General features: G+C 38.2%; 2 protein-coding genes across 4 annotated transcripts in view; one reads left to right on the top strand and one right to left on the bottom strand.

The window, feature by feature from the left end:
• The window catches only part of LOC136257385 (centrosomal protein of 162 kDa-like), a 108,048-nt gene that overhangs the window by 13,315 nt on the left and 79,785 nt on the right, over nt 1-14,948 (top strand). Inside the window, exons 13-19 of one of the 3 annotated variants that reach the window (XM_066050567.1) lie at nt 394-654; nt 1,760-1,867; nt 1,967-2,083; nt 2,210-2,359; nt 3,372-3,424; nt 3,477-3,558; nt 11,441-11,620. In XM_066050567.1, coding sequence (XP_065906639.1) covers nt 394-654; nt 1,760-1,867; nt 1,967-2,083; nt 2,210-2,359; nt 3,372-3,424; nt 3,477-3,558; nt 11,441-11,551 — 882 coding nt within the window. In that variant the 3' untranslated portion in view covers nt 11,552-11,620. Of the gene's footprint in view, nt 1-393; nt 655-1,759; nt 1,868-1,966; nt 2,084-2,209; nt 2,360-3,371; nt 3,425-3,476; nt 3,559-11,440; nt 11,621-14,948 lie in introns of those variants that run through there. The other 2 variants (XM_066050569.1, XM_066050568.1) reach the window with 2 other exon arrangements.
• Nucleotides 12,278-14,455, bottom strand: LOC136257388 (kelch-like protein 3). The gene is made up of 3 exons (XM_066050572.1): nt 13,973-14,455; nt 13,828-13,923; nt 12,278-13,412 (listed from the first exon to the last, which is right to left on the bottom strand). Exons 1-3 carry the CDS (start codon nt 14,048-14,050, stop codon nt 12,408-12,410), a joined length of 1,179 nt encoding a protein of 392 aa, XP_065906644.1. The 5' UTR covers nt 14,051-14,455; the 3' UTR covers nt 12,278-12,407.

The following is a 14,948-nucleotide window of genomic DNA, read 5'->3' as shown; positions in this document are numbered from 1 at the left end:
CACCACCCAGGGTTCTGCCCAGAGATTCCTGAGTGGTGGCCTAAAGTTAACATGAACTGATATACTGTGTGTTATATGTATTAGAGATATACTTAAGAATTGTACTGGTTGGATTTAAGAGGGTACTGGTCGGTTTTTAGAGGTACTGGTCACTTTGAACCACTGCCTACAAGTGTGGGCAGAACCCTGACCACCATTTCTTGGTCACATGAAAAGGCCACGTCCTTTGCAGTACTCCAAACAATAGTTGTTTAAACACTATGATTGCTGATATGATCAAGAAGGTGTCTCTCCATAATAAAATCAGCAATCAACCACTGTGCACGCACTACACACAGACAGACAGTCACACACACAATATTATATTATGACCCTTACGATTCCATTACACAGGTGATGTATGAAGAACAAATACAAGCTCTGAAGGAAGAGTTAGAGAAGAAAAAGACAATTTGTGCGACGTACTCAGAAAATGGCATCAAAAGAAATTCTCAGTATTCTGCTGATCTTTCCACTGAGGTTGCAGAGCTCAGGAGAGCATATTCCATGCTGCAGCAAGAACGAGATGCTTTACTTTCAGCTCAACATGTCAGTGCTAACAATGCTGAAATGACTTCTTTAATTTTGCAAGAAAATGCCAGTCTGAAAAACCAGGTAAACTGGTTTGTGATATCTACAACTGTAAGCTTAGTAGTTAGGCCACATTAAGACCACTTCATTATAGTGACCATATCAAGTAGTAATCCAGTGCTGCCTGCCCCTTCACAAAAGTAAGGGTCACGTCCCATATCATTTGTAGTGTCAAAATTCCAATTAATGTGTGCCGATGATGATAACAGATAAATCGCCTAGGCAACACCATGCTTTTATTTGAATTGGAGGGATATCATCTGGCATAACCAACAGTTACGCACTCTGCCTAGTTGAATTCCTTTAAAATGATATCGGATCTGTATTTCATCAGACCCTTACTTTTTGCGAAGGTATAGGTAGTTCCAGACCAGTCAAGTAGGTCGCAAACAAAGCTAAGGTGTTCTTCATGACGTCACTAATAAGACCACCTCAGTATAGTGACCATGTCAAGTAAGTCCCAAACATAGTTAAGGTGTACTTCATGACCTCATTAATAAGACCACCTCATTATAGTGACCATGTCAAGGAGGTACCAAACATAGCTAAGGTGTACTTCATGACCTCATTAATAAGACTATATATCTCAGGCCATACAATATATCTCACAGATCAGGCAACTAGACAAATGTTTTTTTTTACAAGGTGTCTGGCAGTAATTTCTGCGTACTAGTTGTATGAAGTTAAGTTGTAACCCTATGTACGTAGCTTCAACTGCAGTTTAACAGTTAGTGAAGGCAAGTCAACCTTTTAAACTCACCTTCATACAGATTGTGAAAGATATCATCATGCTTAATAGGCAAACCTCAGTTGGCAGTTAGTCTGCAGGTCAGCTCTTCCGTGGGTGTATAATGTAGGTTCCTTCTTAGTTCACATTTATTCTGGTGGACATAAGCAAGTCTCGCACTAGCGAGGGTTCCATTATGTGTTTGTATTATCAACAGCGCGGAAGCATTGTATAAACATTAACTGAATTTTTTTTTTTGTCAACAGTGCCACAGTAGGTACAGAACTTTCTTATTTGTTAGTACAATTGACAATGTCACAGTAAACATGAAACATAGTAGCTATTGAATTCCTTATGTGTTCATCCTCTTCCATGTCATTTATCTTTCAACCATTCGTATAGTTGAAGCAGTTAGAACTTGAGATGACTCATCAGAAAGTGAAATATGAAATGAAACTAGCAGAGTCTGAGGCTCACACTAAACAGCTACAGATGAAGCAAGAAGAAGAGGTGTGTAAAGTGTTCAAGTTTTAAGTCTCTCTATATGAGTATCACAGAGTGTATAACAAGATCTTGTGATGTGTTTGTCATTCTAAATGTTATCAACAGATTGCTGATATCCACCATAAACATCAGCTGATGACAAAGCAACTGATTGAACAGTACACATCACACCAGTCTGAGTCAAGTGTAACACAATTCAAATCACAGTTAGCTACACAACAGGTTAGTGACTGAATCAGCTATGATAGACCCTAAGTTGAACAATGCCTGTAAATATTTGATTTCCTAAAGTATAAGTTCCTTTAGGAAGAGGTCAAACTCTTTATAAAATACACGTAACTCTTACAGGTGACAATATCACGACTGAAACAACAACTTCACAGACACAAACAACATGACCAATTGTTGGTGTGCTCCAGACAAAAGGAAGACCAACTGAGTAAGGAAGTGAAAGTATTGAAGGAAGAGTTACTGCAAGCAACCAAAGGACACACTCCTGTAAGTGTGTGTGTGTGTGCGTGCGTGCGTGCGTGCGTACGTGCGTGTAGATGATTTTTATACCCTGTGTATTTTCTGCCATTTCTTTACCATGGGTCTGGTAACACACCATAACACTTGCATGGTCAGGAAATTCCACCTACAACAGGACATTGCATCAAACATTCACTCTAGCATACTTTCTGATTGGTGATCCAAAAGCATGTATGTTTCCCAGAGGAGATTGGACACGATACTACCGCTTCTCAAACTTATTACTGTTAATTGTATATTTCTAATATGTGACGAGGAGTAAGTGTTAGAAGGAGTGTTTAGCAATATCCATACCACGTTACCTTGTGCTTCTTAAGATGAACAGCAAATTCTTATTGCAAGGTGGGTGTGCTGCTTCCTAATTCTCTTCGATTCTCTGTGAGGCCAAACTAGCGGCGTCCACTCTTCTTTTTCAATACCCTGAGAGACTTTGTTAGCGTGCACATTGCTTTCTTCAACAATTATTGTGCTTAAATACACGTACATAGGGCGTCCCTATAGTATTACACATGGATTCCACACAGTAAATGCTTACACACGTGATCACTGTAGATTTCAAGAGCAATTTACGTGCCTGGAGTAGTGGGGTTGAATGGGGTAGACCAGCTGAATAGACTAAACTTCAAGTGCACTCTCGAATGGTATTTGTGAAAACTTTCGTGAATGCTTGGTTAAATTTTCAATACAAAATGTATGCGCTCATGTGTGCGTGTCCAACCTCCTCTGTATGTTTCCTAAATGTTTGTCCACCCTTTTTGGGGTTTTGTTCAATGAACAGTCTTCTAGTGGGTTACACAGCATCCCCTGTCAAGTGGGTAACCTCCATGGAGGACTGTACATACTGGACATGGTCTATGTCTGTGTTGTAAAACTGATACTCTAATATAACAGTCAGAATATGTGTCTTAAGAAATATTCCTGTACAGGAGTAATGGTTTATTTATTATATTGAAGGTTGTGTGACTCTTTTTTGCTTTAGGAAATGCATCACTTCCATTCACTACTATTGAAGCTAACTACCCTGGAGAACAGGTATAAAATATAGTCAAATTACTGCTTGTTGGTTTATATTTTGTGTTAACAGAATATTTCAATATGAGACAAGACTTCAGTCTCTACTCACTACCAACCAGTTAGAAATGACTGACCAAATCTCTATACTTCAGGTATAGTGTGTGGTGTGTACAGGGGTTTAAGGGTGGTGTATACAGTGGAACCTCTTCAAAGAAAGTAACTTAACTATAATTATTGATGTGTTATTATTGTACAGTACGACAGTACTGTATAGTAGGAATTAAGAAAGTTTGGGCTTTCCGACGACGACCAGAAATCTGTCTCACAATACCTTCATCCTGCCTCAGCATTATTGCATGGTTAGGTATATTGAAGCCCAAAAGTGTCTTCAAAGATGATTTTGATAATTTATAAGCTGCTACAAATTAATGTTTGCGGGGATTTCTAATATCCAACTGACTGACTAACTAACTGATTAACTGACTGACTGACTGATGGACTGACTTAAGGACCAACCCATCAATTAACTAAACATTCCATTATCCTAACAGTAGAAATGACTGTTCTATTAGAGTATCTTGTCTAATTCTATTAAAGTATTGAACAGGGTTCTGTATGTTATAGTTAAAAGCACTGGTGCACATTTGTACTATAAATATAGGGTGGGGGGTGAGTCAAGAGGCTAATACAGTACAAGGCAAATCTGAGTATTGTATTTGCCTCAACACACCGAGTGCTGTAGTTTTGTACACACAGTTACATTTTAGATGGTATTACTATTATACTTCCTGGTTGACTTGTTCGTAGCATGTCCAAACTGCTCCAAATTTTGGTTATTATACTATCAGTAAGTGTTCATATAATCTATTTCTTGTTGTAGAAGAAACAGATATACGCTCTTAATAGGGATTGGAAACAGTGTCACGTACCCGGTATTCTACTTGCACATTTGACATCACTAGTTAGATGCAAGGCACGTTTCACTTGATATTGCTTTGAAGAGCATGAAAAGACTAACTTTTCTTCTTACTGTAGACTGTTACTGTAGGTTTTGTAAAATATGAAAGATCTGTAAAGTTGAGTGATACAAGCTGCTTTGGTGGAAGCTACTGAGTGGCCTTTTCCACAGAAGAAACATGTTATATCATGCCGTTTTGATATCACTTCTACACCAAGGTACGTTTCTGTTCCTATAGCCTCTGCACACACTTCCTGGTATCAACGATACATGGCTTTTTAGGACACCTTTGGTCATTAGAATTGTACAGAACTGTTTGTAAGTCGTACCCCTGGTTTAAATGTTGTATGTTTTCTTTATTACAACTTTGCTTGGTGCTGAAATACCCTTGTGTTTCTGTAGTCTCGTGTGGCCAGACCACTTTTTCTCCCATGGTGTTTATCAATTGGAAATTATAAGTGCCTGCTATTTCCAATCGATAAGCGCTGTGAGAGAAAAAGCCACGCAAGACTAGTGTTTCTGTTCTTGTGATTCTGCACGGTTGTTGTCTAGTGAAACTATTTGTCTTTCAAGTATTAATCTAATGCTCAAGTAGTTCAACAAAACTAGTAGTATGGTGGCACACTTCGTTAACGGGTTCTAATCCCTCTCGCAAAATTTGCAAAACTCCATCAATGGCCAATAAATTTAGTATGCAGTGCAAATTATGAGAATCGCATGCCAATTCAAAACACAGTTATTTTAGGCATGTGACACCATTTCCAATCCTTGTTAAGAGTCATGTATCTATGGTAGGATTAGTTGGCTAGTTATAGTGATTACAATGTCACACATGTGATCATTAATGCTGTCTGAGTGTTGGGGTTGTTTTGGTGAAATTCTTTACAATTACTGTGTAACTGTACTGTATTTGCCAAAGTATTCACACTGTATTGCCCAATGATGTGCATAACTGTACTGTACAATACAGTTATGTAGCTACTTTGCTACTGTACGGAAATACGGTATATGGCAGCACTTTGGTCCTCCCAGGCCAAGTACAGTGTGAATGGGATTCAGTTATTTGAACTTTTCAACTATCTGAATACTCAAAACTGTATACCTGGTCAACCCAATACCATTCTTTCCTTTAGTATAGTTCACTTCACTAATGATGAATTATGTACAAGTGTGAGGGCTTTAACAAGCTAGTAGGATCCAGTGTTGATACTGGGTCAGGTCATCCAGGTCACATTTTCTCTGGGTCTGACCCGCTTTATAGATTATCCAGGTCTGACTTGGATTTGTTCACGTGTGAAGTAAATTAAAATTAGTTGGACAATACGTAAGTGTATTTATGTGTCATAGTCAAGTCTGATACAACCCAGCTTTTTGTGAGCCACACCCACTTATCGAGATGACTGTCTGCAGCCATATGTGCAGCCACTCCCATTTATCAGTAGTATTGCAGTCTGTAGATGTGTATGAACCCATTCCCACAGGATTATGTGGAGCCATGCTCACTATTTGATTGGTCTAGTCTTGCAATAGGCCAGCCTCTTTCATGTGCCACACCTGCTTTAATACTTGGAATGTGTTGTACTACTTGTAAGTATGTGTGATAGGTAAGCACAAAGCCACACCCAAAATACAAACGTAAATACAATAGTACAAAGGTAGCAATATGAAAAAAACTTAACAGGTAAGGTTTATAACGATATCAGTCAGTGGGCATAGTTCCACGTAAGTTTGCAGATAGCAAGATACTCAACATGCTAATCGAGCACCCAAAATGTAGCTCTTGGTGTATGCCTCAACTTAGGTCAAATCCGGTGGATTGCTATCTGGGTCAATGGGTCATATGGATCAGCAGTAGTGACCTGTATGGTAGGCCATTTGTTTCAAAATTATTATTTGATATGTTCAATGAATTATTTGGTATGTTCAATGAATTATTTGGTATGTGCAATGAATTATTAGGTATGTGCAATGAATTATTTGGTATGTGCAATGAATTATTTGGTATGTGCAATGAATTATTTGGTATATTCAATATAATCATTTGGTATATTCAATAATTTTAGTGCTTTATTTTGTGAACTATGTTTTTGCGAATTATATATTTTGCGTTCGTAAATAATTTGTGTTAGGTATTGCTATCATAATCGGGTTGTTGTTAGTATCGCTATAGAGCTTGAGCAGGGTGTGTGGTAATTATTTCTAAGTGCCTGGCTCTCACAAATGTAAGACGCGCATTGCCATTTGCAGGGGGTACTAGCTATATCAGTTTAACAGCAACAATTAGGGGTAGTCACCACATACCACCAACTGATGTGCTTGCAACTAGTGGGATCAAGAAGTTTAGCTACTCGATACCTCGATAAATTGAAGCTGATTTGTTGTGAGGAAGATCCTTAATGAAATGCTAGCTATTGAGTGGGCATGAATGTCCAGATGTACTGTATGGAGATGTATATAACTACGTACCTCAAACTGACTCCCAGTCTTTATACACACGAGCAGCTAAAATCTTATAAAAAGTCAAGAGGATTTCAATCAAGTTGTAAACGGATGGGTGAGTGCATTGATAGTGTTTGTACTGTCAGTAGATCCATAGTTCTTGTTTATAGCACTTGTAAAAGCCTCATTCTTAAAGCTTTTCCTTACCCTGAAGGTATGGGGTTTCAGTTATGGCCATCATTATTAAATTTCTTGTTTCCCGTCACCGCCCACATCAATTTTTAGGTAGCCGCACCAAATTTTAATTATTTGATTATAGATCACATGTATGCACTATTTCATGATAGAATGAGGCACAGAGTGACTAAGCTTTAAGGTAAATGCATTAGCTGTGCATATAAACATAGCAGAAGGGTAGAAGACCCTCCACTCTTGTTCAGCCAGGTGCATGGGTGTACAGTCCTGCATGCAGCTGCCTTCAAGATAAGATACTCTAATAGAGCAGTCAGAGACTGAAATAACAAGAATCAAGTGTATAATCAATTAATCACCTCCCGCCCACATCAGTTTTTTGTTCCATTGGGTGATGGGAAACAAGCAATATAATAATGGTGGCCTAAACAGAGCGGCACTTTTTGAAGTGTCCCCTTTTCTGAAATTAGCAAAATAGATTTCACCACACCAAAGCATAAGTGCAAGCAAGCTGTCACTGAAGGTTGTGGAGAGCCCACTACAAAAAGTAAGACGCTTTCTATTCCTAAGTCTACTGATTCTGATTTAGCCACTTTTCGTAATGAAATGTCTCAAGGGTTGGGAAACCAGTTGTGCTGTGATTGATGGCAGAGTATAATGACTTGTATGTCCCACAAACAGAATTTGGGGTTTTATCTAAACCTTTAACAGACCTGCATGATCCAAGAACAATGGAACTGACATACAATTACCTTTTGACCAAATATGAGCATATTTATGGGTCTGTATCTTTCACATTAACCAAGCAGTTTGGTGGAGGAGCATACAAGAGATCAGAGTAAATGTCACGCTTGGTTTGACCAATGTGCGGGAAAGATAACAGTATCCAAGTTGCATGAAGCCTTGCACACTAGCAACCATCTGTTTCTCTGATCAAAGTTATATGCTATCCTTAGTTTACATCCTCTGCATGCCAGTATGAGTGCAAGCATGAAGATATTGCCAGGGTAGCAAACACAGAAAAAATGCAAGCATGTCATGAACAATTTATGGTGATACAATGTGGCCTTATTTTGGATTCAGAATTTCCATTCATGTGCCTCACCAGATGGTCTAATTTATTGTAAGTGTCATGCTTTAGAAATCAAGTGTCCTTTCTCTTGCAAAAATAAGGCATTCTCTGAGGCCATTCTTGATAATCCCCCCCCCCCCCCCCTTTTCCTTATGACAGTAGCATTTTAAGAAGGTTACATGCATGTACTATTATCTGCAAATGAAACTATGCCATGTACAATACTGCGATTGTGTAGCTTGGAGCGAAGATGAAATAATTTTACCAGAAGGTAGAGCTGGATTCTGATTTTATTGACTCTGCTATACGTAATGTCGAGCCATTTATTAAATTAGCCATATTGCCTGAATTAGTGGGAAAGTGGTTTAGAAGGAACCAATAATGTCACTACAGGCATCAGGCAGTACAGCTATTAGTGATGTAGATGGTACAAGCTCAATTGTTGATGTAAGCGAAGTAGATTCTACTGATCCTCAGGTTGGTGAGGTGGATGCCACTGCTAGCTTTAGGAACAATGATATCAGTGCTTCTTCAAGTTATTCTAATGACCAGCAAGGGTACTGCTATTGCGGTAAAGTGAAAGATTATGATGACATGATTTTCTGTGATAGCAGGGACTGCGTGATAAAATGGTTTCATTTTATGCTTACAAATAACTGGAAAAGATGGCCAAAGGTAAATATTATTGTCCAGACTGCCACAAGCTAAGGAGCTCGAGGAAATCAAAAGAAGACAAAAAATCACTAATTATTTTACATGTACATTTCAATAACATAATATCAACAATGCACATTATTTCACATACTAAACATAAATATTAACAGTGTACATTAAAAAAGATAGTTAAAATGGTATTACCGAGTCACAACAATTACATAGTGCATCTATTTTATCAATAGGAGATATGCTCTCCTTCACTTTTGAGCATATTAATAGAAAGAGTTGATTGCAATATTGAAAACTTTTGCCTCACCAGCCCAATAACTCTTTCAACATGTATCCTAACTTGAGACAGCTGGCAAGCAGTGTCAATTTCTTACTTAACTGTTTTTTCCTCTAGTAAAAGGACTTCTGCACAGTGCAGCCTGATCAATTGTGAAGCCACAATCCGCAAGATAACATCTCCAGGCAACTGTTGAAAGCAGAGCACAGATTTCAGCCAAATGAACATCAGATACCCTTCCACCCCAGCCTTTTGAGTGATGCCTATTAAAACTTTTCATGTGTTATACTTCTTATAGTTCAACCAAGTTTGAGCCCTTGTCATTCCAAATCTTGATGTGGAATATTTAAGCATAACTTCATCAAAGTAATTAAAAGCTGATCAAACACAGCACAGCCAGAAAAATGGCATTCAGGTATATAGCTAGCAAAACTGCAAAAGATGGCAGTCCGGTATGAAACTTCACCTGCTTATTGTTGTCTTCTAAACTCTGTCTGTCAGCTGATTGTAACCAATTGACCTTCATGTTCAGTTTGGCTTCTCTTGTTCTCAGGAATTCAAGCTCTTCCACGGCCTTATACTTCTGGAGTAGTTCTTCATTATTTCTTGTGTAGTTCATCATAGTCTAAGTTAAATATTTCTTCAGCTCATTGTAATCTGTTCAGTTCATCCAACCTCAACATTTTTCTTACACTAGCTCGTTCACTTTCTCTTGTTTCTTCTTCTCTTAACAATCTCTCCCTCTCATCTTCATGTCTCTTCCTCTCCTCCTCTAATCTTTACCGGCTGTTCTTCTTCCAGTTTTCTTGCTCCTTCTGCTAGACTCTGCACTCCTTTGCTTTTTCCTTTTGCTATTCAGTTAACAGAGAGTTCTCGGTCTTTTCCAGTATCCTTCGTTTTCTGGAGGCTGCATGAAGTTCTTCTTTGAAAATCTGCGACTAGCTGAGCTTCCATTTTTGTCTTATCGGACTGTCAACACATTTGAAGATAGAAGGGACGTAGTTTGATGCAAACTGGTTGTTAGCTACTCTTTTTCTCCATTAATGACTGCTTGTTTACCTGCTACATATGACCGTATGCTTGACTGGGTAGCGAACTACCAATCCTTTCTATTGACATGCAGCACTGCAATCCATTTTATAGTATTTCTTCGATCCGGATCTTTTGGAAAGTATAAAAACTCAATCCATTTCCTTTTGCACATAGATTAGAACAATTCATAGCACAACACTCCCGTCCGGGATAGTTTGGTATCTTTCATCCCCTACGGCAAATGGCGGAGTAGCCCTAACACGTGTTGGCTTAAATTTGTCAGAGCTAGGCACTTAGAAATAATTACCACGCCCTCTGATAAGCTTAACAACAACCCGATTATGATAACGATGCCTAACACAAAATATTTACCAATGCAAAATATATAATTCGCAAAAATATAGTTCACAAAATAAAACACTAAAATCATTGAATATACCAAATGATTTATTGAATATACCAAATAATTCATTGAACATACCAAATAGTTCATTGAACATACCAAATATTTCATTGCACATACCAAATAATTTATTGCACATACCAAATAATTTATTGCACATACCAAATAATTCATTGCACATACCAAATAATTCATTGCACATACCAAATAATCATTTTGAGACAAATGGCCTACTGGTTTCAATGCTGGTAGGATCATTACAATATAAGGTGTTTAAACAATGGAGATTAGGGAAAGTTAATTCCTACGTATCATATTAGTAATTGTAATAGGGTGGATGGCTGTGGTATTCGGGATTAATAGTGCGAGCATTGTAAACAGGAAGGAGTAAAATAGTGCGAGGTGAAGCCGAGCACTATTTCCTTCCTGATTACAATGCAAGAACTATTAATCCCGAATACCATGACCATCCATCCTATTACAAATTAATCCAACAACCATAGCAACTGTTGCTATGCAGCAGAAATTGAAAAATAACCGTTGTAAAAGACTAATCACACTTAACAACCGTTGCTATGATCTCAAAATGACTTTTACCTTAGCAACAGTTACCTAGCAACCGTTGCTAAGCAACCATATTGTGATATACCTTGGGGCATCTATCACTATGGTAACAATAGTTGTCAAGTCGGACATTTACTTCTGATATAAACACACCACACTATTTTAGCCATCCAAATTAGTATTATAGATTTTTGTCAAGAGACCTTGACAAACAAGTGTAATACTGATTCTATTGGCTAATCGCTTGACGTATTTCAATATAATACGTCAAGCTGCTGTTGACAGTATTATACAGTAACATATTCAGTTGTTGGATTATTGTAGTGATCCCTATGTAAGAGGTTAACACTATATGATGTAATGTGTCTACATTTTGTGCTTTCAACATGTCACATAATACACTGTCTTATTATGACTTGTTGTCATTGCAGGAAGAATGGACTAGAAAGCTACGTGGGAAAGATACAGAAATAGAGGGTTTCCGAAGAGACCTTGATGGGATAATTGAAGCTCTACAACTACTTCATGATCAGTCTAACTAAACTCACTATGAGACATTGTTCAAATAGATACAATGATCACATCCTGATATACATGAATTATAAACTGTTTATAGTTTAGTACACACCACAATCATAAGTGTACAGTTTTAGTAACCCAAATTAAGGCTCCACATTAGTTGTGGTGTAGTTCTCTAAAGTGAATTCTCCAAGTCTGTTGTATTAATTTTATTAACAATATAAGAAGTAGTGGGAATATTAATCAGTTATATAACAAGTAGCCAAACTTATTTACCATATCATGTGATGCTACTGGACTGTGTACTTTTGTGTATACCATATATGTACAAGATTTTGAAGTACGTATATGATTTTCATTGATCACCAGAATTTTTATCAAGGAACACTCGTCTTTCACTGAGGTTACCTAGTAGAATGCGTAGAGCTAACCCTGATAATTGTTAATGTTTTTCAGGATGAAAATTTTGTGGTCAACCACGCAACCACAAAAATAATGTCCCTTGAAAATTTGTACATATATGGTATGATATTACTGGTGACGTGTTATAGACAAGTTGACATCAATGATTGTGTACGTAGACCATGTGTGGTTATTATTACAAGTTGTGTACAGTTGTGAATGTGTTGTAATTGATCACTAGTATTGTCAGTTCCCTCATATCCTGCCCTGCTACTATTTCATGTGATGTAATAACACCATTGTGTGTACCTTTGTAGTTAACTAACTGATTACTGGTTCTCATGTTTTGTGTACATGTTTAATAATGTAAAATGTTTTATTAAGTACAATAAAAATAACACAATAAGTTTTCATACAAACAAATATCAGTGTATGCTTATTAGTGGTGTACACACACCATACAAAGATATACAGTAGTTATACAATTGTACCCACTATTAAGTGTATTAGTTGAGCTTGTCCCAGTTCCACTGTAGTAAGACTGGATGACATAGCATTAACCCCACTGTCTCCTTTAGAATATCCTCCAATGACTATAATGGCATTGTTGTTGACTGCTGCAATAGCTACTTCAGATCTAGCTGATGATAATGATGAAATGTTCTTCCATGATTTGCTAGAGTCATCATACATCTTAATATCAGATGTTGGTGTTGTACCACTTTGATCCTGTCCACCAACTACCACTGGTGGGGATGAGCTGGGGACTAGGGCTGTATTGTAGTGAGTGGCACTAGTAATCCATTTGGTGGGACTGGTTTGTTGTTGGTCACCTGATCTTGTGATATCATCGACAGGTATCTTGTAGGCATTTTTGTTATGTTTTTTGTTAGCAGCAACATAACCCACTATGAGTAATTGATCATCGGTAATAATGGGTGTGAAGGCAGTCATTGGTACAGGAAGATTAACGGACACTTTCTGCCAATGAGACCTCTTCATCCAGTTGAGGATTTCAATATCATCTTGTAGTACTAGTGTGTTGTTTACAAACTTTCCACCCCCAGCAACAATAACATGCTCCAGGTGAGTAACCACCCCTGGTCTGTCCCTAACTGAGAGAAGATTAGGATAATAATATGTCCAAGTTTGATTAGCTTCATCAAATGTAGAAACTTTATTAGTCGCCATCATAGTAGCAGACAGATATCCACCAATAATAGTTAACATTCTACCAATGATGTGAGGAATACCATAGCAGTGACTTGACGGAGGTAACTGATCCCAATGGTCAGTGTTGACATCATAGACATATACTTGATGTGTAGCATCATCAACTGGACTACCCCCACCAGCAACATAGACCTTCTTGTCTTGTACTGTGACACGTGCACTATACATTGGAGCAGGAAGATTGGCCAGCTGAGTCCATTTTATGTGGTACCTGCCACTGGTAAGTGCTGGAATTAATGGAGGTGCCTCCTGAGTGGATAATAATATTTGTCAGTAGCTAATAACATATAATATCTATCACTTACAAATATAGCTGATAATGGATACAAAACTCTATTATAAACTGAACTACAAGTTGTTACCATTCTTTGGTAACACTTTTTGATGTCAGTAATCTAGTCAACAAAAATTTCACCCCAATAGGTGGCAGGTCATAAGCAAAATGCTTAGAAATTTAAAAGTTGGCTAATTGGCTATAACTGGTTGTAGTGGGTTAGACAGGTGACCATATTACACTGTATTATACCATGATCAGTTGATATTGGTAAATGACAGTGTTTAAGTGTAGTATTGAATGGTTATAATTATGGGTTAACATGAGTATAAACTTTATCCTCCACACATGACATTTCCCATAGAGTATGTACTAACATTAGTGACTTACTATTTTCAATTTTGATGTCTTTGTTGTTGGTCCTCCTAAAGTTACTCTGTTAAGTTGACTGGCTACTTGTTGTGTTGGTACACTCCTTGTGGAGGACTAAGATAACAATACCATATATGGTAGTGATAAAACAAATAACGCTCACTAGCTGTTGATTCAACTGGTCAACTTCAAATTTCAGGTGGTTGATTTCTGACTTCTGTTGCTTGTTTTCTCTCTCCATCTGCTCCACTTAGTGATAACATCTTGTGGGGACTCCTTCATGTAAACATCTTTGCTCACTTGGATCCTCTCACAGACAGCTGTTATGGTCGGCCTCACAGCAGGATCATAATCCAGATACTCCTCCACCAGTTGCCTCAATACTTCAGCCTCTCCTCTCATTCTATCCAGGTACTGCTGACGACGTTCAACTTTGGACAAGGCAACCATCTTTCTGGTGCTGGGGTCAAACTGAACTTGCTCGGATGGACTAGGCCACTCTTGGGTAAATGTGTGGAGGACTATCCCAGCAAAAGAAAACACATCCATGGGAGGACCATATTCTGGTTGTTTTGTTAGTGTTTCGGGTGGCATAAAGTCAACAGTTCCTGGAGCTATAGTCATTGTCTTTCTACTATCAGCCTTTATCACCTTGACCATTCCAAGATCACTGATCTTTGCCACATGATGTGCCGTCAATAAGACATTATTAGGGGAGAGGTCTCGATGGACGATAGGAGGATCGTGATTGTGAAGGTAGCATAGACCAAGGGAGACGTCATGGACAACTGAAAATTTTATATGGACAGGAATCTTCTCATGTTTATCCACCAGGGAGGTCAAGCTATCCACCATCATCTCCATAACCATTACTGGTAGTTGCATCCTTCCCTGTACACCTCCAGCCCCCACAGAGGGATAATAAACACCTAGGAACTGTATGACGTTTGGATGACGTAATGTACTGCATTGATGACACTCCCTCATAAACGAGTCTACTGTTCGTCTCATTTCCACGTCTCCCACCTCTTCGACCAGAATGGAGTGGATCTCTTTGGCGGCACATGTCGTTCCACAATATTTGACAGCGTAAACTCTCCCATAAGCCCCTCGTCCCAGTTCCTTGTGATCTAGTTTAG

Source organism: Dysidea avara, chromosome 6 (genome assembly GCF_963678975.1).
Source record: "Dysidea avara chromosome 6, odDysAvar1.4, whole genome shotgun sequence".
Taxonomy (NCBI): domain Eukaryota; kingdom Metazoa; phylum Porifera; class Demospongiae; order Dictyoceratida; family Dysideidae; genus Dysidea; species Dysidea avara.
This window is presented reverse-complemented; position numbering and strand designations above follow the sequence as displayed.

What these genes read in the sequence shown, in the direction of transcription:
- LOC136257388 (XM_066050572.1), bottom strand. Translation starts at nt 14,050, where the DNA reads ATGGAGAGAGAAAACAAGCAACAGAAGTCAGAAATCAACCACCTGAAA. An exon ending in ACCAGTTGAATCAACAGCTA is followed by an intron (nt 13,924 to 13,972) that starts GTGAGCGTTATT and finishes TTGTTATCTTAG; the next exon opens with TCCTCCACAAGGAGTGTACC. An exon ending in AGACATCAAAATTGAAAATA is followed by an intron (nt 13,413 to 13,827) that starts GTAAGTCACTAA and finishes TTATCCACTCAG; the next exon opens with GAGGCACCTCCATTAATTCC.